The sequence below is a fragment of the Carcharodon carcharias genome, chromosome 5, assembly GCF_017639515.1.
Source record: "Carcharodon carcharias isolate sCarCar2 chromosome 5, sCarCar2.pri, whole genome shotgun sequence".
NCBI lineage: Eukaryota > Metazoa > Chordata > Chondrichthyes > Lamniformes > Lamnidae > Carcharodon > Carcharodon carcharias.
The window spans coordinates 97,146,711-97,169,321 of record NC_054471.1 but is presented as its reverse complement, the minus strand read 5'-3'; the positions used below and the strand labels follow the sequence as shown (position 1 = coordinate 97,169,321).

Genomic DNA, 22,611 nt, shown 5'->3' with positions numbered 1-22,611 from the left:
CGGAAGAATATTGCTGGGTATTTGCAATGGGAATTCAGAACCTGTGATGAATATCTGCTCTGGGGTTTCAAGGTCAATCAGGAATATCTACTTGGATGGTTCCAATCTAACCAAGGATATGCAGCTAACAGAATTATTACAGACAATAGAGAGGCAGTGGGCTGAGGGCTGGAGTTCAGCTATCTTAATTAGAGCTTGTGTGTTTTATACATTTTCAGAGCTGATTAGTTTAAAGAAAACAAATTGCAACTTTTCTTCTTAAAATAGTCTGTGATTTGGATTTTGTTATAGCTTATACCTTGCCAGTCAGTTAGCGTGTGCATGGACTGTACAGTATATATGTGATTTCATTTTTAAAAGTTGCCTCTGGCCTGGTCCTTTGGCATGAATTTAGTGGTTGTAACATTGAACAAAATTACACCTCAATTACAAATTCAAATAATGAGCAGAGCAAGAAAATGCTTTCTTTAGCATGCACACATAAACACGGATACACTTTCAGAGCACAATAACTTACCATCTGACTAACGGGCTGGGAAATCCTTGAACAGTGCAAAATAATTTTACAAAGGAGTTCTCCCAAACTGTATGGGACCTTAACCGGACAAGAAATTCAGGAGCACGGCACATGGAATCCTCACGGACATGTCTCTGCACAGCTGTTCTTTCCTCTTCCTGTTTTAACAGATTTCATTAAAAACAGTTGATTAAAACCATCTTGAGCAAACTGCTTCAAGCTGTGAATTGAAGCTACCAGTGGACTTGTCAAACTGAAAACTTACCATCCTTTTGAGAGCCAGCATGTCCATCTGCTCACGGGAAGACCTTCTGAGCCTAGAAATCTCAGCTTCCATCTCCCATAGTTTGGTGCCATATAGAAATGTTCTTGCTTTAGGCTTGACTTGTTCCCCTTCGCCCTCACTGTCAATCACAAAACAGACACAACTTTTTCAGACATTTTCATCTTCTATCCATTTTTCATTTTGAACACAGCCTTTCGGAGATCACATTGGTTTGTAAGCAAAGCATCAGTCTGTTAACAAATACATGTCATTACTCTACAGGCTCCAGTCTGAGATTGCTAAAAGGCTGCCTCTACTTGTATTGCCAGCTCCCACGTGAGCTATGTGTTTCCAAATGCTGATTGGTTTTACAATTGACACATACATGACCACTTGGGGACTTTTTGCAGTTCGCTTTGTGCTGATTACGATTATAACACAGCCAATGCAAAGCTAGAATAGGACAAGGTTATCACTGGACATTGTCTGATACCCATGTCTAAAATGCACTTGAAAATCATGGAGAAAACAAATTTGCCACCAATAACATATAGGGCAGAATTTTACAGCCCCATTTCAGTGGGGATGGGGCTGTAAAATGTGGCGAGACATTATAAACCCCACTGGCTTCAGCGGGAACATAAAATCCTGGTGCCGTAAAATTCTGCCCATCATTTCAGAGTTTGTTGATACTCTACTGCTGGAACCCATTCTCCTTTTCCTTCTCAATTTGTGCATCATGGACTTTGTGTATCTTTGAGGGAATTCTAAACATGTAAATAACTGAAATAACTAATCCAATAAATCAAGATTTATTAGAATTTTTATTTTCAAACCATTTGGCAAAATCTTGTTTATTTTAAAATTATAAAATTATTTAATGGTAAACAAAATTATCTTTTTTCAGACAGCATGCTGTCTCCAGATTCCCTCCCTCTTCAGTAGGTGCTGGCATGCAATTCCATGAGTGCTCTACACTCTCTGATCCAAGTAGCCATCAGCTGTACAGTAAAGCCCAGAGATTGTGAGACACTGCTCCTTGCCTAGGGTCTCTGCCAAAGGGAGAATCAGGTCAATTTTCAGAGCCCACAATTTTACCATCTGCATTTTTGTTAAACAAGGATACAGGAGTATAGCTCCACTTGGCCATTTTCTACTCTGCCATGAGGGACAAGTGCCCCAGCAGGGAATCAGCCATGGCATGTGACAGCAATGTCTGGATAACGTTCATCATAACATGTTAAATTCACGTTATTTACATACCTGCTCCTAAATGGAGGCATCGTGTAATCAGGAGCTTCATCTTCAACACTCTGACAGACCCTCTTGGCACAAGGACTGAATTTGGCAGAGTGAAACGTGGCTGAAGAAGTTTCAAGCGCTGAGCTGGACCTTTAAAAGGTGAAGAGAAAGCAAACATTATTTTAAAACCTAAGGAGCAAGATAAAGCATCAAATCCTGAACCCAAATTACTATAGTTTTTAAAGTGTTGCTGCTGAGATAAATAAAGGGATACTTTCTTTCGTGGCTAGCTGTTATGCTCATTTTTGATTAACACATCTACAATTTTGTTGCCAATGCAGAGTAAATTTTTGCCCTAGGTTTAAATCCCCATCAATTTCTGTTACATAGTAACAAAGTATGTAATATTTTCATTTACCTCAATATCTGTCTGTCAGACTGAATGGCCAAAATGCCAGGATACTGCCACACTACACCCTGTAGTTTTAATCATAGCAATTAACTAAATACTTCATAGTAACACCCAAGACATATACAGAACAAGGGCATCCAGGGTTGAATTCCAGTTGTATATGCAGTTCCAAGTTCATTTGATATTGGCACCATGTCATATCAAAAGTGCACAGACAAATCTCAAAAGCCTGAGAACATAGCAATACAATACATTCTTTCTGTTGTTTGTACATGTTTAAAAACACAAAATATATGCCGATTATCAGTAAATATATGCAATACTAACATTACGTAAATAAAAGTCTTATGCCTAGCAGCTGCCCCTCCGATTTCAGGAGTATTATTTAAGACACCATACTTAAATTTGCCAAAATATTGCTGTTAAAAAAAAGAGGAAGCAAAGCAGACATTTCATGCCAAATTCTTCTAAACTGGAGCCAAAAATTTATAAATCTGAAAACTTTCCTCACCATCAGCAATTAATCTGTAATTAGCCATAGATGTGCCTATGTGATTTTTAAAAGGGACAGGCTAAGTTGCACATGGCTCATTATGAGAACAAATCATACATTGTATATTGTGTGAAAAATAAGATTTGATGAAGAACTCGCTGATAGTCAAGAACACTGGCTTTTCAACAGTACATTGGGGGGAATAAGTAAGAACATAGGAATATACTCTATTTTGTGCATTAAACCGTTTGCTTCCATGCACTGCCCTATATGAAATCTACCAAAAGTATTTAATCTCCAGAAGAAAAGTTTGGCAAAAATAATCCCACAAAATCTCAAGAATATTCATCCATCTATCCCCATATCACCACTATTCAAATAAAGCTGCAACCATCCAGAGCTTTGAATTATACCCCAGCAACAGAGTGACCACATGTCCCACAGAATATCTGATCATATTAGCCTATTATTCGATGAGAAACTTTTATTCAGCTTTCTTTGGAAATAAGAAATCAATGCAACATTAATCATGTTTGCCAGGACACATAATTCACCATGCTGAATAAAAATTCTAGTCAGAGTAGGAATTTGCAATTTTGCCACCCAGCCTCTGCTCACAATCCAAGAATAATAGCGTGCTACATCTACATCATTTATGATTTCGCTATCACATTTTTTCCCAATAGTGGATTAACCACCAGGAATGCATTAGAGCTGTCCAGGAATTCATCTGTGTCTTCCCAGATGAAGCCACTCACTTTTCCTCAGGGCACCTTTGTTACATATTCAAGGTGGACTCTAGGCATTCTTACATCCTCTATAGACATATCGTCCCTGGAAAGATGGATATTCCATTGCTGAAAGGGTCAGGATAGCCATCCGGTGTTTGTAACCAAGTACTTCAATGCAATGTCTGAGACTGCTGCTTCTTCAGGGCACCAAGCCCATAACATTTAAGGCAGTTAAAGGTAAATTCCAGCAAAGATTTCAGGGTCTGAGTGAAGAAGCCTGTGAAAGGTATGATAACAGATGTGTGGAGAAGATGGCACCTCACTCTCATTAAGGAATACCTTCTGCAACACGGATGGCATTTCACATGATGGTATGACGAATGCAATGACAGACAGTGCTTTTTTCCTTTAAAGAAACATTCCACAGCCAAGGCAAGGAAGTGACACCTCAAGCACCAAGACTCAACACCTGGTTCTCCCAAATATATAATGGAAGGTTCTGTTATGTGGATCTTGACTTAATCCTCTTCTTCCTCTCCTTGCTGTTGTACCTCTCTTGATCTATTGTTTCTCTCTCACAGTCAGATTTTGAGGGTTTCTCTCTTTCTTTATGATTACTATGTTCTCTACTTTTGTTGAGTTGACCCTGGTTCCTTGTGATGGTTTCATTCGTCATTCTTCATTTCCGCAATGACGACTCCTGGTAGCCTCTAGTTCGTGAAGCTTTGGGATTGCTGCCTCAGGAGCTAATTGTTTAGGCAGGACAGGAAACTGTGAGGAAGACACTTGATCAATATCTTGCTGTCCCTCAAATCTCAGTAACCCTGGTTTTGTTCTGCCTCTGGGACCGGATTGTTTGACTATTTGCATCTTGGACTATCGCTTTTAGTGCATGGATAGGTGTGGATGCACCTATCAAGGGGTCACCACTGTCAGATAAATGTGGTAATGTAATAATGTGTTCTGTCAGCCAAGTTTTGTCTTACACCTTCTCAGCTGAAGCACAGGATGAAGGATCGTGGTCATACTCAGGTATTTGTTGGTCCAATTGGTTTGTTACCATTTCAGTAATAACAAGTTTACTGTCCGTCCCCTGGACATCTTGGAAAAAGACTGGATTATCAACCTCAGTGGAGAAAAATTAGCACTGAAGTACCAATCAAGGTCATCAGAGCATTTGGATGGTTTGAGGGGCTCCGATTTGGCATAATCGACAACTATCAGTTCATTAAAGTATTGTTTTGATAAGGTTGGCGTCAACACAGGCAGTTTGGCTCAGAAGAGAAAATCCCTGATTGCAAATAACATATAATGTTTCCAGTATCTGTTTGTTCCTGTGGCGTATTGCTTGCAACATGTCTAAGACAGGTAGTTTGATCCCTCTTGGACCATACAATGACTTTTCAGTTGTCTGCAGCTATAGATTTGCTAGCCATCTTTCTTTATCGGACAGGACTGTGAAACTTGCTCCTGTATCCAATATGAAATTAGTGATTTATTGACACAAATGTCCGCACTCCAGAAAGTATATCTTGGATCTTTGCTCTCGACCAGGAAGCAATGTTGTTCCCATTTTTGGTAAAACTCCTCTATTTCATTGATGGCTTTGTGTGCAAAGATTCTCTCATGATCCTCTGTGTGTCTAGAGGTTTTCATTCTGCACATCTTTTCACAATGTCCCAACATTTTACAATGAAAGCATTCTGCAGTGCTTACAGGATGTGGGGTGCGGGGGGAGGCAATGATGTAAAGGTATTATTGCTGGACTAGTAATGCAGAGACCCAGAGTAATGCTCTGAGGACTTGGGTTCAAATCCCACAATGGCAGATGGTGGAATTTGAATACTATAAAAATCTGGAATTAAAAGTCTAATGATGACCACAAAACCATTACCCATTGCCAATTGTTGTAAAAACCCATCAGGTTCACTAATCCCCTTTAGGGAAGGAAATCTGCTGCCTTACCTGGTCTGGCCTGTATGTGACTCCAGATCCACAGCAATGTGGTTGACCCTTAAATGCCCCCTGAACAAGGGCAATTAGGGATAGACAATAAATACTGGCCTAGCCAGCAATGCCCACATCCCAATAAAAAAAAACACTGTTCACACCTGTGAGGCTTTTTGGCACCACAGTACTGGCATGGTTTACTGGCATCCATGGTCCTTTTCTCCCCCGGAGTGTCTTTGGCATTCTTTTGTTTAATAAGCCGTACCATCATTGGGGGTTTTCTAACCATGGTTTGTCTTCCCTTCTTAGTATAGCTCTATTTTGCTGGTGAATCTGATTGTCTGATTAGCTGCATGGCCTTCTCCAAAGTTAAGTCTCCTTTGGATTGCAGTATGTCAGATAGGGTGTCATCTGTAACTCCGACTACGCTGTGGTCTCGTATTAGCTCAGATTTAAGATCACCATATTCACAACCTTCAGCCAGTCAATACAGGTCATTGGTTCTGGACCCTTTTATTAAACTTGGCTCTTTCTAGTATCTTGTCACTCCGTAGGTTAAAATAATTATCCAAAACTTTTAAGACCTCTTTGAATTTGTCTGAAGTTTCATTACTGCCTTGTCTTGCTATCACATCATCAGTAATTGCACCAATTAATGTATTGAGTCATAAGGACTCGAAACGTTAACTGTGTTCCTCTCTGCAGATGCTGTCAGACCTGCTGAGTTTTTCCAGGTATTTTCATTTTTGTAATGTATTGACTTGTTCAGCCTGTGACTTATAGGGCAGAATCATCCCAGATTTACACTAAGTGCGGTAGCAGGCGGGTAAACCAACGTTTTATCCGCCAGCCTCAATGGCGTGTTTTCACACGTATTATGCCAAACCCACCACATTATTTATACATTCCAATTTCCATGGCGGGCAGGCTCATTTCTATTCATCACCCCGCCACTGCATCATGCCAGGCACTGTATTTGAAGTCCAGTGGCAAGCACAAACCTCAGTGCTTCCAGACAACCACTGCTGCATGGAAGACATGGCCCTGAAACTGAAGAAAGCTGCAGGCCCCCAGGTTTAATGATGCATCCCTCGAGTGCCTTTTGGATGCCCTGGAGGCCTGCCGGGCTGTCCTTTCCTCCTGTTCTGGCCGCAGGGTGGGCGGCAACAGCACTAACCCAGCTTGGGAGGTGGTGGCAAAGTGGTCACGTAGTGCTGCAAGAGGATGAATGATCTCCTCTGTTCCGCCAGCTTAAGCCACTCTTCTCATCACTCTCAAATCACACACTCACCCACACAATCACAGGACTCCCACTCACTGCCGGTTCAAGGGACATCACCATTCATTCTCTCACGCTCATTGTCATTGTCCCCAAACCATCCATGAGACCACCCACACAGGCCAGGCATATTCATCATCTGGCCTGGCAGGCGTCCTCCTTACACTTTCTCCATCTCTATTCATGCAGATCAAGCTGGCACACAAGAAAAGGCAGAGGTCGCAGACCAGCCACGGAATGCCCGAAATCAAGGTCCTCACAGACTTTGAAAACAGAGCCATCCAGCTGGCCAGTGAGGATTTGGACAGTTCCTGTGCTGACGGTGAGGTCGACGCTGCTCTACCATGTGAGGGTCCAGCGGTGTAACATCCATCAGACAGCCATGGTGTGAGTGATGTGTCCTGTTTCATAGGCCACTGCCATGCACTAATTATCTCCCCTTGCTTTCGCAGGCACATCTGCCAAACAGCCAACAGAGTCCATGACCCAGGGCCTCCAATTAAGCTCTGAAAAAACCTCAGAAGAGGAATCTGAAGGCACCCTCCCTGAAGTCCTGTCACAGCTCTCACCCACACCCTCCACCAGCGCAGAGACATACACCTCGGTGGGACCTGGCTTTAGAATAGCCTTGGGTTCATAATCTTGTGAGCACATCACGCTGTCTGATCCACAGCAGGTGGAGGCAGGGACTTCTCAGGTTTCCAGCTCTCGGAGGACTGCTGGAGGCCAGAACATTACTGAGTCCAAGTTAGATGACGAGCCTCTAGATTCGCTCAGGTCACAGTTGCTGGAGCTGCAAAGGCAAGTCCGGGAACAGCAGGAAGGTATGTCTGCTCCACTCCTCAGATTGCAAGGCACGATGGAGGAGTCCATCCGCCTTCACTCTGAGGTCATAGCTCCAGCATTCCATTGCACCGAGGTCAACACTGGTAGGATGGAGGACACCATGGAGACCTCGGTCCAAGACTTCACTCCTGCACTGCTGCGCGGGCTCAACTCCATTGCTGATGCCATAGTTGGCCTCCAACAGTGTACATGCAAAAGGGGTGCCAGGCAGCTGTGATCTCACACCAGCTACCCCTCCTCCTCAAGGAGTCAGCCTGGGTCCCCTGGGCACCCATAGGGAGGAGGATCAGCAGGTGCACACTCTGAGCCCATCCATCCAGGTGACTCCGGGAGTGCCGGACCCATGCGACTCCCCTCTTCCTGTGATCTCAGCAGCTCCAGCTCCACAGGCCAAGGAGGATGCCACTGCGACACAGCAGGACCCTGAAAGCAGGCCAGGGCCCTCCAGGTCTTGGCCCTCCAGAGGACGCCTGCCAAAGTCATCACAGACAGGGCATTGCAGTCAGCAGGCTGCCTCCGCCTCCACTGTGGTTGTCTGGGAGCACCAAGAGTAGTGGCAGGGTTAGAAGAGTTAAAGACAATTAGTTGCACAACCTGGGCACGGGTGTTAATCACTTGTACACACTGTTCACTATTGTCAATAAACTCCCAAGAATGTCTCTCTGCCTATGGTTCCTTGTTCTGATGAGCAGTGTTCTTATCACTCAGATGTGAAACCTTTGTGCACAAGGTAAAGGCAGGAGTCTCAGTCCAGGGCCTCTTTCCTGTGCAGCCTTCAGACCAAAGTGATGATCCAACCTCAGTTCCTGGAATCATTACTGATGCCTGCACCTCGGTGGTGCTTGTCATTGCTGCCAGAATGTAGTGGGCAGGCGCCATGGGATTCTTTCATTCTTTCGGTGTGCTCTCAGCACCTTTAAGGGGGGGCTGGTCCCATCTCTTTAGCATTTGTGACTACTGATGTTGTGCTCCAGCTGCTGAAGGGCCCAGTTTCTGAAGGCGAACAAAGGATCAGATACTTTTAAAATTTCATGGCTGCGTCCCTGTGATATGACCCTGGTCACAGAGCACAAGTGAGCTGTCCTCAGGCAGACAGGAGTCAAACATTCTCAGAGGCTATGTGAAGATCTGTGGAGCGTCCTCAATGCATGTTGTTGTCATCATCCTCCTGCAATCAAGTGACTTATTAGGGCCTCCACTGCATCTCCATGACAGGAGCATTCTCACGGAAGGTATTCGCGCTGCTATAAGCCAGACTGGAGTCAAATGGTCACAGGTGCGAATGATTCTGCATTCCCTCCTTGAAGCAGGGGCAGCCCCGAGAGAAACCCTGTTGCTTCTTGAGACCTCATTCACAACCTTGAGACTTAGAAATAATTTATAAGCTCTTACACATTTTTAAATTCCTTAAAGTCTTAACTGAAATTTCAAAACCTTTACAAAACTTGAAATCATCTAATAACAAAAAGCATACTTATTTGGTCCTTATGACTTTTGGGTAGGTAACACCCCTGGTCTGCCACAAGCATGACTCAATGTTTCTACCCCAAAACATTCTGCACCACTGATGACTACAAGGTGATAAGAAAGGCAAATGTGGCATTGTAGAAATCTTGCCTGCTTACTGTCTTTTAAGTGCCATAGATAAGAGTGCAGCAGCCCAAGATGTTCACCCCTATAGGATCTGAAGAAAATCCAAGAAAATTTGGGCCTCAATCCTTCCCTTCATTGGTTTTCCTGCATTGGTCACATGGGTGCAACAAGAAAATGGGCAGTGAAACACAGAAAAAAAATCAGGTCAAACTGAAACCAAGTTTGGGTCTGTGAGTCTCCAAATAATTCAAGCTCCTAGTTTCCTAAAAATTCTTGCTGCCTTTTCTCTGACTCCTCTAAGTCAGCATCCTACAACATCAGACAAGTAAAATAATTACTGAACAATCAGTACATTCTAACAAAAGAACACCTAGTTTATGCAGATATAATTCATTATATGATTTATGGAGTCATTTTTGTATCATGCAGGTGCTAAATACAGCACAAAACAGGGTATTCAGCCCAACAGATCTATGGCAGTCTTTATGTTCCACATAAGCCTCCTCCTACCTTACTTCATCTCACCTTATTAACATGGCCTTCTATTCTCTATTATATACTTCTCCAGATTCCCCTTAAATGCACCTATGATTTAATGTTCATAGTATTTCATCAGACTTGGATCTTTTGCTGAAAATATGAGGCAGCAACAGTTATGTAGCTGTTTGTGAATATTGGTGTGAATTAACTCGCTATTTACCTCATGGATCCTGGGACTATGAGAGTACAAAGACTCTTGCAAAATTGTATTTGTTTTCTTTTAAAAAGGAGACAATAGGAAACATAGAAACGGCCAGACAAGAGGAAAGTACAAAATTACAAGAGATTACTATGGATTCCGTTGATCTGGTAAACTATGAAAGAATCACACAATCACATAATCACAGTGCAGAAGAGGGCCTTTGGCCCATCGAGGCTGCACCGACACATGAGAAACACCTGACCCACCTACCTAATCCCATTTACCAGCACTTGGCCCATAGCCTTGAATGTTGTGACGTGCCAAGTGCTCATCCAGGTACTTTTTAAAGGATGTGAGGCAACCCGCCTCCACCATCCTCCCAGGCAGCATGTTCCAGACCGTCACCACCCTCTGGGTAAAAAAGTTTTTTCTCACATCTCCCCGAAACCTTCTGCCCCTCAGCTTGAACTTATGTGCCCTCATGACTGACCCTTCAACTAAGGGGAACAGCTGCTCCCTATCCACCCTGTCCATGCCCCTCATAATCTTGTACGCCGCAATCAGGTCGCCCCTCAGTCTTCTCTGCTCCAACAAAAACAACCCAAGTCTATCTAACCTCTCTTCATAACTTAAATGTTTCATCCCAGGCAACATCTTGGTGAACCTCCTCTGTACCTCCTCCAGTGCAATCACATCCTTCCTATAATGAAGAACTGCACACAGTATTCCAGCTGTGGCCTCACCAAGGTTCTATACAACTCCAACATGACCTCCCTACTTTTGTAATCTATGCCTCAATTGATAAATGCAAGTGTCCTATATGCCTTTTTTACCACCCCACTAACATGCTCCTCCGCCTTCAGAGATCTATGAACACACACACCAAGGTCCCTTTGTTCCTCAGAATTTCCTAGTGTCATGCTGTTCATTGAATACTTCCTTGTCAAATTACTCCTTCCAAAGCGTATCACCTCACACTTTTCAGAGTTAAAGTCCATCTGCCACTTATCTGCCCATTTGACTATCCCGTCTATATCTTCCTGTAGCCCAAGACACTCAACCTAACTGTTAATCTTTGTGTCATCTGCAAACTTAGTAATCCTACTCCCCACATTGTCATCCATGTCGTTTATATAAATGACGAATAATAGGGGACCCAGCACAGATCCCTGTGGTATGCCGCTGGACACTGGCTTCCAGTCACTAAAGCATCCTTCTGTCATCAGCCTCTGTCTCCTACAACTAAGCCAATTTTGAATCCACCTTATCAAATTACCCTGTATCCCATGTGTATTTGCCTTCTTTATGAGTCTCCCATGTGGGACCTTGTCAAAGAATTTGCTGAAATCCATATGAACTACATCAACTGCACTACCCTCATCTACACACCTGGTCACCTCCTCAAAAAATTCAATCAAATTTGTTAGGCATGACCTCCCTCTGACAAAGCCATGCTGACTATCCCTGATCAAACCTTGCCTCTCCAAGTGGAGATCGATTCTCTCCTTCAGAATTTTCTCCAATTGTTTCCCTACCACTGACGTGAGACTCACTGGTCTGTAGTTCCCTAGTTTATCGCTACGACCCTTCTTAAAATAGCAGAACCAAATTACCTGTTCTCCAGTCCTCTGGCACCTCCACTGTGGCCATAGAGGAACTAAAAATTTGGTTCAGAGCCCCTGTGATCTCCTATCTTGCCTCCTTCAGCAACCTGGGACACAAATCATTCGGACCTGGAGATTTGTCCACTTCTAAACCTGTCAACACCTCCAATACCTTGTCACTCCCTGTATCAATTTGCTTAAGAACCTCGCAGTCCCTCTCCCCAAGTTTGATACCTTCATCCTCATTCTCTTGGGTGAAGACAGATGAGAAGTATTCGTTCAATACTCTAGCAATGTCCTCTGGCTCCAACCATAAATTGCCCCCTTGGTCCTAATGGGACCTACGCTTTCCCTGGTTATCCTCTTCCCATTGATATACTTATAGAATATCTTGGGATTTTCCCTATTTTTACCAGGCAGGGCTTTCTCCTATCCCCTCTTTGCTCTCCTAATTGCTTTCTTAAGCTTCCCCCTGCACTTTCTGTACTCCACTAATGCCTCCGCCGATTTGCTTCCCTTGTACCTGCTAAAAGCCTCTCTTCTCTTTCTCATCTTATCCTGAATATCTCTGGTCATCCATGATTCTCTGGGCTTGTTACTCCTTCCTATCACCCTAGAGGGAACATGTTGAGCCTATACCCTCCCCATTTCCTTTTTGAACACCCCCCACTGCTCCTCTGTAGATTTCCCCACAAGTAGCTGTTCCCAGTCTACCTTGGCCAGATCCTGCCTTATTTTACTAAAATGCGCTCTCCTCAATCCAAAACATTTTTATCAACTTGTCTATTTCTTTGTCCATAACAAGCTTAAATTGTACCATGTTGTGGTCGCTGTCACTAAAATGCTCCACACCACCACCTTAGCCACCTGTCCGGCTTTAATGAAAGAGAAGTATAAGAACTACATGATGGTCAGTGAAAACCCCATAGCAGATGACTGCTTTGTAAATTCATCCTGCTGTCCAATATATAAAATATTCAGCATTAAACATCGTTCAATTCGTAAAAGATGAAGATATAGCACAGCAATCACATGCAAACCAGAAGATTTCTTAAAGTCAGAGAGACTTTTAGCTTTGCTTTGGAATTCAATTTAAACATAAATCAGAGGCCACTGCAAAGAGTAGGTATTGAAGAGCTGCACTGCTGTGAAATGAAGCTTCAAGTTGAAGCTGGGTGTCAAGAACAGCAATTCAAGCACCAGCCCAGGACAGCTGCACAGCCAACTGCAATTCCAGCAGCACAGTTGCTAATAGAATCCTGTCTCCAAGTACATCTGATGCATTTATTAAAGTGATCCAGTCCGGTAAAAAGGCAGCTTTCAGAGTCAATGGGCAGTCTTTGGGACAAAAAGAAAGAACCTGCACCTGATCAGAATACCCTATGAACACACGGATAATAACAGACATGAAAAGAGCCTCTGGTCCATCCAGCCTGCTCCACCCAGTTTGTGATACCTTGCACACCACAATATGTACACTTTCTACCCAAACCAAAAACAAAATCCTCTGGGCAAGGTGATGACCCAGGTTTTTTAAAAAAAAAAGACAAATTAGGGAGGGAAATTCTTCCACATCTGAGCCATAAAGGAACAACAAAGCAACCTCTAGCAAAGTCCATGTCCGGGCAAGGAGAGGGAGATGAGATCTAACTGCCTTAATCAGAGCCAAAGTGGTCTTCTGGACTAGTTACAATCACTTAAGTGGGGAGATCGGTGGGGTGTTGGAGAGCAATTTTTCAGATTTTTGTCACAAATTGGCCAGGATTTTAGCTTCTCCCAGGAGATTATGTGGCTCAGGGAGGGGACGTTGTGTATTTTTGGGACGCACAAAACATTGCCATTGTGTGGAACCAGCTAGAATGGGCCTTTTCCTGTCCAACACTGTCTGCTCATAGTTTAAATGCCTCCTGTTCCAAAATTGGATTTACTAAGGACGAATTAGGAACCATGCTGAAATATATTGCAGCAAATCCAAATTGTGCTTTTAGAGAATGTCAGCCCACCAGAAAGCATGGTGGCGATATTTACCTTCAACACTTGGGTGTAATCTGGTGGAGCACATCCCCACCCATTGATGAATCCATCTGAGTGGGGAGTATTCCACGACACTCCTGACTTGTGCCTTGTAGGTGGTGCATAGGCTTTGATGAGTCAGGAGGTGATATACTCAAATGATTCCTGGCCTCTGACCTGCTTTTGTAGCCACAGTATTTAAATGGCTAGTCCAGTTCAGTTTCTGGTCAATGGTAACCCCCAGGATGTTGATAGTGGGAGATTCAGTGATGGTAATGCCATTGAACATCAAGGGACGATGGTTGGATTCTCTCTTGTTGGAGATGGTCATTGCCTGACACTTGTGTGGCGCGAATGTTACTTGCCACTTGTCAGCCCAAGCCTGGATATTGTCCAGGTCTTGCTGCATTTGACCATGGACTGCTTTAGTATCTGAGGAGTTGCGAATGGTGCTGAACATCATGCAATCAGCGAACATCCCCACTTCTTATGATGGAAGGAAGACCATTGATGAAGCAGCTGAAGATGGTTGGACCTAGGACACTACCCTGAGGAACTCCTGCAGCAATGGCCTGGAACAGAGATGACTGATCTCCAACAATCACAACCATATTCCTTTGCGTTAGGTATGACTCCATCCAGAGGAGAGTTTTTCTCCCAATTCCCACTGACTCCAGTTTTGCCAGGGCTCCTTGATACCACACTCGGTGAAATGCTGCCTTGATGTCAAGGGCAGCCACTTTCACCTCACCATGGGAGTTCAGCTTTTTGTCCATATTTGAACCAAGGCCGTAATGAGGAGCTGAGTGGCCCTGGCAGAACTGGGCATCAGTGAGCAGGTTATTGCTAAGTACCGCTTGATAGCACTGTTGATGACCCCTTCCATTACTTTACTGATGATGGCTGATGGGGCGGTAATTGGCCAGATTGGATTTGTCCTGCTTTTTTGTGTACAGGACATACCTGGGCAATTTTCCACATAGCCAGTTTGATGAAAGTGTTGTAGCTATACTGGAACAGCTTGGCTAGGGGCGCGGCGAGTTCTGGAGCACAAGTCTTCAGCGTTATTTCTGGAATATTGTCCATAGCCTTTGCAGTATCCAGTGCCTTCAGCCATTTCTTGACATCATGTGGAGTGAATTGAATTAGCTGAAGACTGGCATCTGTGATGCTGGGGGCCTCGGGAGGAGGCTGAGATGGATCATCCACTCGGCATTTCTGGCTGAAGATTGTTGCGAATGCTTCAGCCTTATCATTAGCACTGCTGTGCTGGGCTCCTTCATCATTGAGGATGGGGCTATTTGTGGAGCCTCCTCCTCCAGTGAGTTGGTTTAATTTTCCACCACCATTCACGACTGGATGTGGTAGAACTGCAGGGGTTAGATCTGGAAAAACTCAGCAGGTCTGGCAGCATCGGCGGAGAAGAAAAGAGTTGACGTTTCGAGTCCTCATGACCCTTCGACAGAACTTGAGTTCGAGTCCAGGAAAGAGCTGAAATATAAGCTGGTTTAAGGTGTGTGTGTGGGGGGCGGAGAGATAGAGAGACAGAGAGGTGGAGGGGGTTGGTGTGGTTGTAGCGACAACCACACCAACCCCCTCCACCTCTCTGTCTCTCTATCTCTCCGCCCCCCACACACACACCTTAAACCAGCTTATATTTCAGCTCTTTCCTGGACTCGAACTCAAGTTCTGTCGAAGGGTCATGAGGACTCGAAACGTCAACTCTTTTCTTCTCCGCCGATGCTGCCAGACCTGCTGAGTTTTTCCAGGTAATTCTGTTTTTGTTTTGGATTTCCAGCATCCGCAGTTTTTTTTTTTCTCTGGGGTTAGATCTGATTGGGATCGCTTAGCTCTGTCTTTCACTTGCTGCTTATGCTGTTTGGCATCCAAGCAGTCTTGTGTTATAGCTTCACCAGGTTGACACCTCATTTTTAGGTATGCCTGGTGCTGTTCCTGGCATGCTCTCCTGCACTCTTTATTGAACCAGGATTGATCCCCTGGCTTCATGGTAATGATAGAGTGGCGGATATGCAGGGCCATGAGGTTACAGATTGTGGTTGATTACAATTCTGCTGCTGCTGATGGTCCACTGCGCCTCATGGCTGCCCAGGCTTGAGTTGCTAGATCTGTTCAAAATCTATCCCATTTAGCATGATGGTAGTGCCACACAACATGATGGAGAGTATCCTCAATGTGAAGGTGGGACTTCGTCTCCACAATGACTGTGCAATGGTCACTCCTGCTGATACTGTCATGGACAGATGCATCTGAATCAGGCAGGTTGGTGAGGATGAGGTCAAGTATGTTTTTCCCTCTTGTTGGTTCCTCACCACTTGCGTCAGACCCAAACTAGCAGCTATGTCATTTAGGACTCGGCCAGCTTGGTCAGTAGCGGTGCTACCGAGCCACCCTTGCTGATGAACATTGAAGTTGCCCACTTGGAGTACATTCTGCACCCTTGCCACCCTCAGTACTTCCTCTAAATGATGTTCAACATGGAGGAGCACTGATTCGTCAGCTGAGGGAGGGCAGTACAGGGTAATCAGCAGGAGATTTCCTTGCCTATGTTTGACCTGATGCCATGAGACTTCATGGAGTCCAGAGTCAATGATGAGGACTTCCAGAGCAGCTCCCTCCTGACTGTATACCACTGTGCCACCACCTCTGCTGGGTCTGTCCTACCGGTGTGACAAGACATACCTAGAGATGGTGATGGTGGAATCTGGGACATTATCTGTAAGGTATGATTCCATGAGGATGATTAGGCTGTTGCTTGACTAGTCTGTGAGACACCTCTCCCAATTTTGGCACCACCCCCCATAGAGGGGCTTTGCAGGGTCGAAAGGACTGCAATTGCTGTTGTCGTTTCCAGTGCCTAGGTCGATGCCAGCTGATCTGTCCAGTTTCATTCCTTTTTTGTGACTTTGTAATGGTTTGTTACAACTGAGTAGCTCGCTGGGCTACATCAGTGGGCATTTAAGCATCAACCACAGGAGTCATGTGGCAAGAGCAACAGATTTCCTTCCCTAAAGTGGCATTAGTGAACCAATTGGTTTTTTTTTTTTTTACAATAATTGACAATGTTTTCATGGTCATCATTAGACTTTTAATTCCAGATTTTTATTGAATTCAAATTCCACCATCTGACATGGCAGAATTTGAACCTGGGTCCCCAGAGAATTACTCTGGGTCTCTGGATTACCAGTTCAGTGACAATACCATTACGCCATCACATCCCATCCACAAAAATTCACTCCCTCCAGCACTGATGCACAGTGGCAGCAGTGTGTATCATCTACAAGATGCACTGCAGGAACTCACCAAGGATCCTTAGATAGCACCTTCCAAGCCACAAGCATTACCATCTAAAAGGACAAGGGCAACAGACACATGGGAACACCATCATCTGGAAGTTCCCCTCCAAGTCACTCACCATCTTGACATGCAAATATATTGCTGTTCCTTCATTGTGTCAGGGTCCAAATCCTGGAACTCCCTCCTGAACAGCACTGTGGGTGTACCTACACCACATGGGCTGCAGCAGTTCAAGAAGGCAGCTCACCACCACCTTCGCAAGGACAATTTGAAATGGGCAATAAATGCTGGCCTAGCCAGTGACGCCCAGATCCCATGAATAAATAAAAAAAAGTCTTTATACTCTTTATAGTACAACAGTTAAACAAATGAACTAATAAACCAAAGAGCCATCCCTTAAAGGGACATTGTAACAAAAACAAAAAACTTTAAAATAAACTTATAAATAAATAAATAGATAAAAACAAAAAATGTTCTGCTGAAGGGTCATGAGGATTCGAAACGTCAACTCTTTTCTTCTCCGCCGATGCTGCCAGACCTGCTGAGTTTTTCCAGGTAATCCTGTTTTTGTTTTAAAAGAAACTTAACAAATTAAGCTAATGTTCCCTGGGCTGATGATGCCCTCCAGCCCCTACAGTGCCCACCGGCCAAGTCTTTCTTTAAATGCTCTTTTGTAAAACAAATATAAAATAATTAACTAACTAAATGCCTCCTAAAGGGTACTGTAACAAAGGAAATTTAACAAATTAAATTGAAATGTTAGTGCCAGGGCTGAGGATGCACTCTAGCCCCTGTGACCCCCCCCCCAGTCGCAATGTCTTTCTTTATATGTTCTTTGGAAAGAACATAAAATATAAAAAAAAAGGATGCAGCCCATGATGGGGCACTGCAGCAAAAATAAAATTTCAAAGGAAACTTGGCTAATTAAATTAAAATGTCATTCACAGGGCTGACAATGCACCCCAGCCCCCTCGGTGCCCACTGGTCATGGCGTCTTTCATTATAAATGCTCAAGATATTTAATCAATCAATTCTCCTCACCTATGAATAGTTAACCTTGATAGCACAATAAAACATGCTATTAACACATGAACAGAGGAACAGCTGGAGGCCATTCAGCCTTCAAGCCTGTACCATTTTTTTTCAATTAGATTATGGCCAATCTGTATCTATCAGAGATATTCAGGTTACGATGAGAAGGAAAAAGAGGCTTTTAGCAGGTACAAGGGAAGCAAATCAGTGGAGGCATTAGTGGGAGTACAGAAAGTGCAGGGTGGAGTTTAAGAAAGCAATTAGAAGAGCAAAGAGGGGACATGAGAAAGCTCTGGCTGGTAAAAGTAGGGAAAATCCCAAGATATTCTGTAAGTATATCAATGGGAAGAGGATAACCAGGGAAAGAGTAGGGGGCATAAGGGACCAATCTATGGGTGGAGCCAGAGGACATCGGTAGAGTGTTGAATGAATACTTCACAGCCATCTTCATCCAAGAGAATGAGCATGAAAGTATCAAACTCGGGGAGGGAGACTGTGAAGTTCTTAAGCAAATTGATATAGGGAGTGACAAGGTATTGGAAGTGTTGGCAGGCTTAAAAGCAGGCAAATCTCCAGGTCCAGATGATTTGTGTCCCAGACTGCTGAGGGAGGCAAGGAAGGAGATCACAGTGACTCAGACCCAAATTTTTAATTCTTCTCTGGCCACGGTGGAGGTGCCAGAGGACTGGAGAACATCTAATGTAGTTCCGATACTTAAGAAGGGTTGTAGAGATAAACCAGAGAACTACAGACCAGTGAGTCTCACGTCAATGGTAGAGACACAATTGGAGAAAATTCTGAAGGAGAGAATCTACCTCCACTTGGAGAGGCAAGGTTTGATCAGGGATAGTCAGCATGGCTTTGTCAGAGGGAGGTCATGTCTAACAAATTTGATTGAATTTTTTGAGGAGGTGACCAGGTGTGTAGATAAGGGTAGTGCAGTTGATGTAGTTCATATGGATTTCAGCAAATCCTTTGACAAGGTCCCACATGGGAGACTTATAAAGAAGGCAAATACACATGGGATACAGGGTAATTTGATAAGGTGGATTCAAAATTGGCTTAGTTGTAGGAGACAGAGGCTGATGACAGAAGGATGCTTTAGTGACTGGAAGCCAGTGTGGCGTACCACAGGGATCTGTGCTGGGTCCCCTATTATTCGTCATTTATATAAACGACATAGATGACTATGTGGGGGGTAGGATTAGTAAGTTTGCGGATGACACAAAGATTGGCCGGGTGGTTAACAGTGAGGTTGAGTGTCTTGGGCTACAGGAAGATATAGACAGGATGGTCAAATGGGCAGATAAGTGGCAGATGGACTTTAAACCTGAAAAGTGAGAGGTGATACACTTTGGAAGGAGTAATTTGACAAGGAAGTATTCAACGAACAGCATGACACTAGGAAGTTCTGAGGAACAAAGGGACCTTGGCATGGGTGTCCATAGAACTCTGAAGGCGGAGGAGCATGTTAGTGGGGTGGTGAAAAAGACATATGGGACACATGCCTTTATCAATTGAGGCAGAGATTACAAAAGTAGGGAGGTCATGTTGGAGTTGTATAGAAACTTGGTGAGGCCACAGCTGGAGTACTGTGTGCAGTTCTGGTCGCCACATTATAGGAAGGATGTGATTGCACTGGATCGGGTGCAGAGGAGGTTCACCAGGATGTTGCCTGGGATGAAACATTTAAGTTATGAAGAGAGGTTGGATAGACTTGGGTTGTTTTTGTTGGAGCAGAGAAGACTGAGGGGCGACCTGATCAAGGTGTACAAGATTATGAGGGGTATGGACAGGGTGGATAGGGAGCAGCTGTTCCCCTTAGTTGAAGGGTCAGTCACGAGGGGACATAAGTTCAAGATGAGGGGCAGAATGTTTAGGCTGTGAGGAAAAACATTTTTACCCAGAGGGCAGTGACGTTCTGGGAGGGTGGTGGAGGCGGGTTGCTTCACATCGTTTAAAAAAGTACCTGGATGAGCACTTGGCATGTCATAACATTCAAGGCTATGAGCCAAGTGCTGGTAAATGGGATTAGGTAGGTAGGTCAGGTGTTTCTCATGTTTCGGTGCAGACTCGATGGGTCGAAGGGCCTCTTCTGCACTGTGTGATTCTGTAAACTCTGTTTAACCAACTTTGTTCCATAGTATCAAAATCCTTGCCTACAAAAAATCTATCAATCAGATATGAAATCTTGAATTGACTTAACCTCAAAATCCTTTTGGGGGAGAGTTTAACTGATTTCTTTGTGTTGGGAAGTTCTTTTTGACATCACCCCTGAAAGGCCTAGCTTTAATTTTCAGGTTATATCCCCTTGCTCTGGACTCCCTGACAGAAGAAATAGTTTTTCTCCATCTATCATGTTAAATCATTTAATCATCTTAAACACCCCACTTAGATCACCCCATAATCTTCTCTACCCATGGGAATTCAAGCCTACTCTATGTAGTCTGTCTGCATAATTTAACCCTTTTTGCCACATTACCATTCTGGTGAATATGCACTGCATCCATTTCAAGGACAATATATCTTTGCTGCCGTATGGTACAGAGAACTGTACATAATACTTAATATAGAATCTAACTAATACTTTATACAACTCTAAACTGTTGTCTTCTCCTTTATATTCAAGTCTCTTGAAATAAAGGCCAACATTCCATTAGCCCTTTAAAATGTTTTTCTACCCATCAACTAGCTCTTAGTAATTTCTGTATATGTACTCTTATGTCTTTCTGCTCCTCCACAGTTCCTAAATTCACACCATTTAGAAATTACTCTGATATGCTTTCCTTAGGTCTAATCAATCAAAGCTCCTTTGCAACTTTCTACTCATCTACACCATTTACTGTGTCACCTAACTTGGTGTCCTCAGTAAACTACAATATACAGCTCTGTACTCTTTCATCTAAGTCATTTACAAATACAATAAATAGCCAAGATTCCAGTACAGATTCCTGTGGGACCCCACTGGTCACATTCTGTCAATTGGAATACACACCCATTATCCCTACTTGCTGCCTCCTACTTCCTAATTAATTCCCTACTCATGTCCAATTTCATGTGTTCTCATTTTTGTTAACAGTCTTTTGTGTAGAACCTTATCAAATGTCTTCTGGGAGACCATGTAAACAAAATATCCCCATGTATTATGTTAATGATTGCCTCAAAATATCCAAGCAATACCCAAGGTCTCTAATATTTCATACTGTGACTCATCTGTAATGCGGTGTCATTATTCTTACATAACTGCTGTTTGTTTATTAAAATAATTCAGACATGCAATACATTTAATGTGCTGTCACAAACTCGGAATCAAGAAATGTGCAATTAAGTGATTGTTGACTACAATAATCAGTTAATTATTTTATTTACTTAAAATAAAGTTAAAATACATAAGTGAAAACTGTAGCCTCCTCATACTGTGAAAGGGATATGCAATTATTGGAGAATGTCCAGAGAAATGCAATATTGATCAATACATGATTCCATGTGTAGGGAGGTTGAGTTATGACAAAAGGTTACAAACCTCAAATTCCACAGACAAAAGAGGAAGAAATCATCACAGTATATAACATATTAAGTGACCAGGTTAAGGATAATAGGGACAGAAGTCAACTGTAAAAAAAATGAAAAATATATTTAAATCAGATATGTGAAGGAATTCATTCATATTGAGGCCAAGTCTGTGCTGTTTGCAAGAATAATCTGACAAAATAATTCTACAAGTTCATCTGCAGGCCAACTACTTTGCAACTGTCGAATTCATTTTCCACAACTTTGTGTAGCACAGGCATGAAGATGGAAGTGTGTTCCTCACCTTTTGGTGGAGCTGCTTTTGCTGGAATACTTCTTGACAAGCGACCGGCTATCAAGGCTGCGGTAGTCATAGCCATAGTGTTTGTGTTTTTTTTGGTAAAATGGCAGTATTTTTGTTGCCATGGTGACCAACTGTTTTTAGCCAAACCTACAGGTAAAAAGTCATAAATTATTTCAATAAGTATACTGAAAATGCTGAATTGCTTTAAGGTACAAACAATTTCAAAAGCAGAACATTTTTTATGTAAGTTAGAGGAACTGGATGCTTCCCTTTAAAATGGGTAATTTTTGTGTCATTTAATTTCTGTTGATATTGTTATTGAAACAAAACAATGAATTGAGTTAGTCAATGCTTTAAGCTCAAAGGCACAACCACATCAGTCTGTCTGTACACAGGATGAAATATGGGTATCACAGCTAGTACGCTCCCATCTCCATAATAAGCAACATCTCTGTAAATAATCTCCAAGATACTCCATACTCCAAAGATGTCAGTGGTGATGTGTTGAATGAAACTTAATGCAACAGAAGAAAGAAACAGCAAAACCACAAGAAGAAACTGTACCAACAAAGGATTGGTCTCAAAAAAGAGAGAAAGTGAAAGGAACATGACAGTAAATAGTAACACGTTTCAGTATGTTCTTATGACAGAGTCACAGAATTATTTCAGTACAGAAGGAGGCCCTTCAGCCCATTGTGTCTACAGTGGCTTTCTGAGCATTTTAACTTAGTGCCAATCTCCTGCCTTTTCCCTGTAACCCAGCACATTGTTTCTATATAAATAATCATCCAATGTCCTTTTGAATGCCTCAATTGAACCTGTC

At 43.2% G+C, this 22,611-nt stretch overlaps 1 protein-coding gene across 4 annotated transcripts in view; it reads right to left on the bottom strand.

The window, feature by feature from the left end:
• The window catches only part of myom2b (myomesin 2b), a 181,008-nt gene that overhangs the window by 148,535 nt on the left and 9,862 nt on the right, over positions 1-22,611 (bottom strand). For all 4 annotated transcript variants that reach the window (XM_041187577.1, XM_041187581.1, XM_041187578.1 and 1 more), the window contains exons 2-5: positions 21,789-21,935; positions 2,046-2,174; positions 783-921; positions 518-675 (exon numbers count right to left, since the gene is read on the bottom strand). In XM_041187577.1, coding sequence (XP_041043511.1) covers positions 518-675; positions 783-921; positions 2,046-2,174; positions 21,789-21,910 — 548 coding nt within the window. In that variant the 5' untranslated portion in view covers positions 21,911-21,935. The remainder of the gene's footprint in view (positions 1-517; positions 676-782; positions 922-2,045; positions 2,175-21,788; positions 21,936-22,611) is intronic.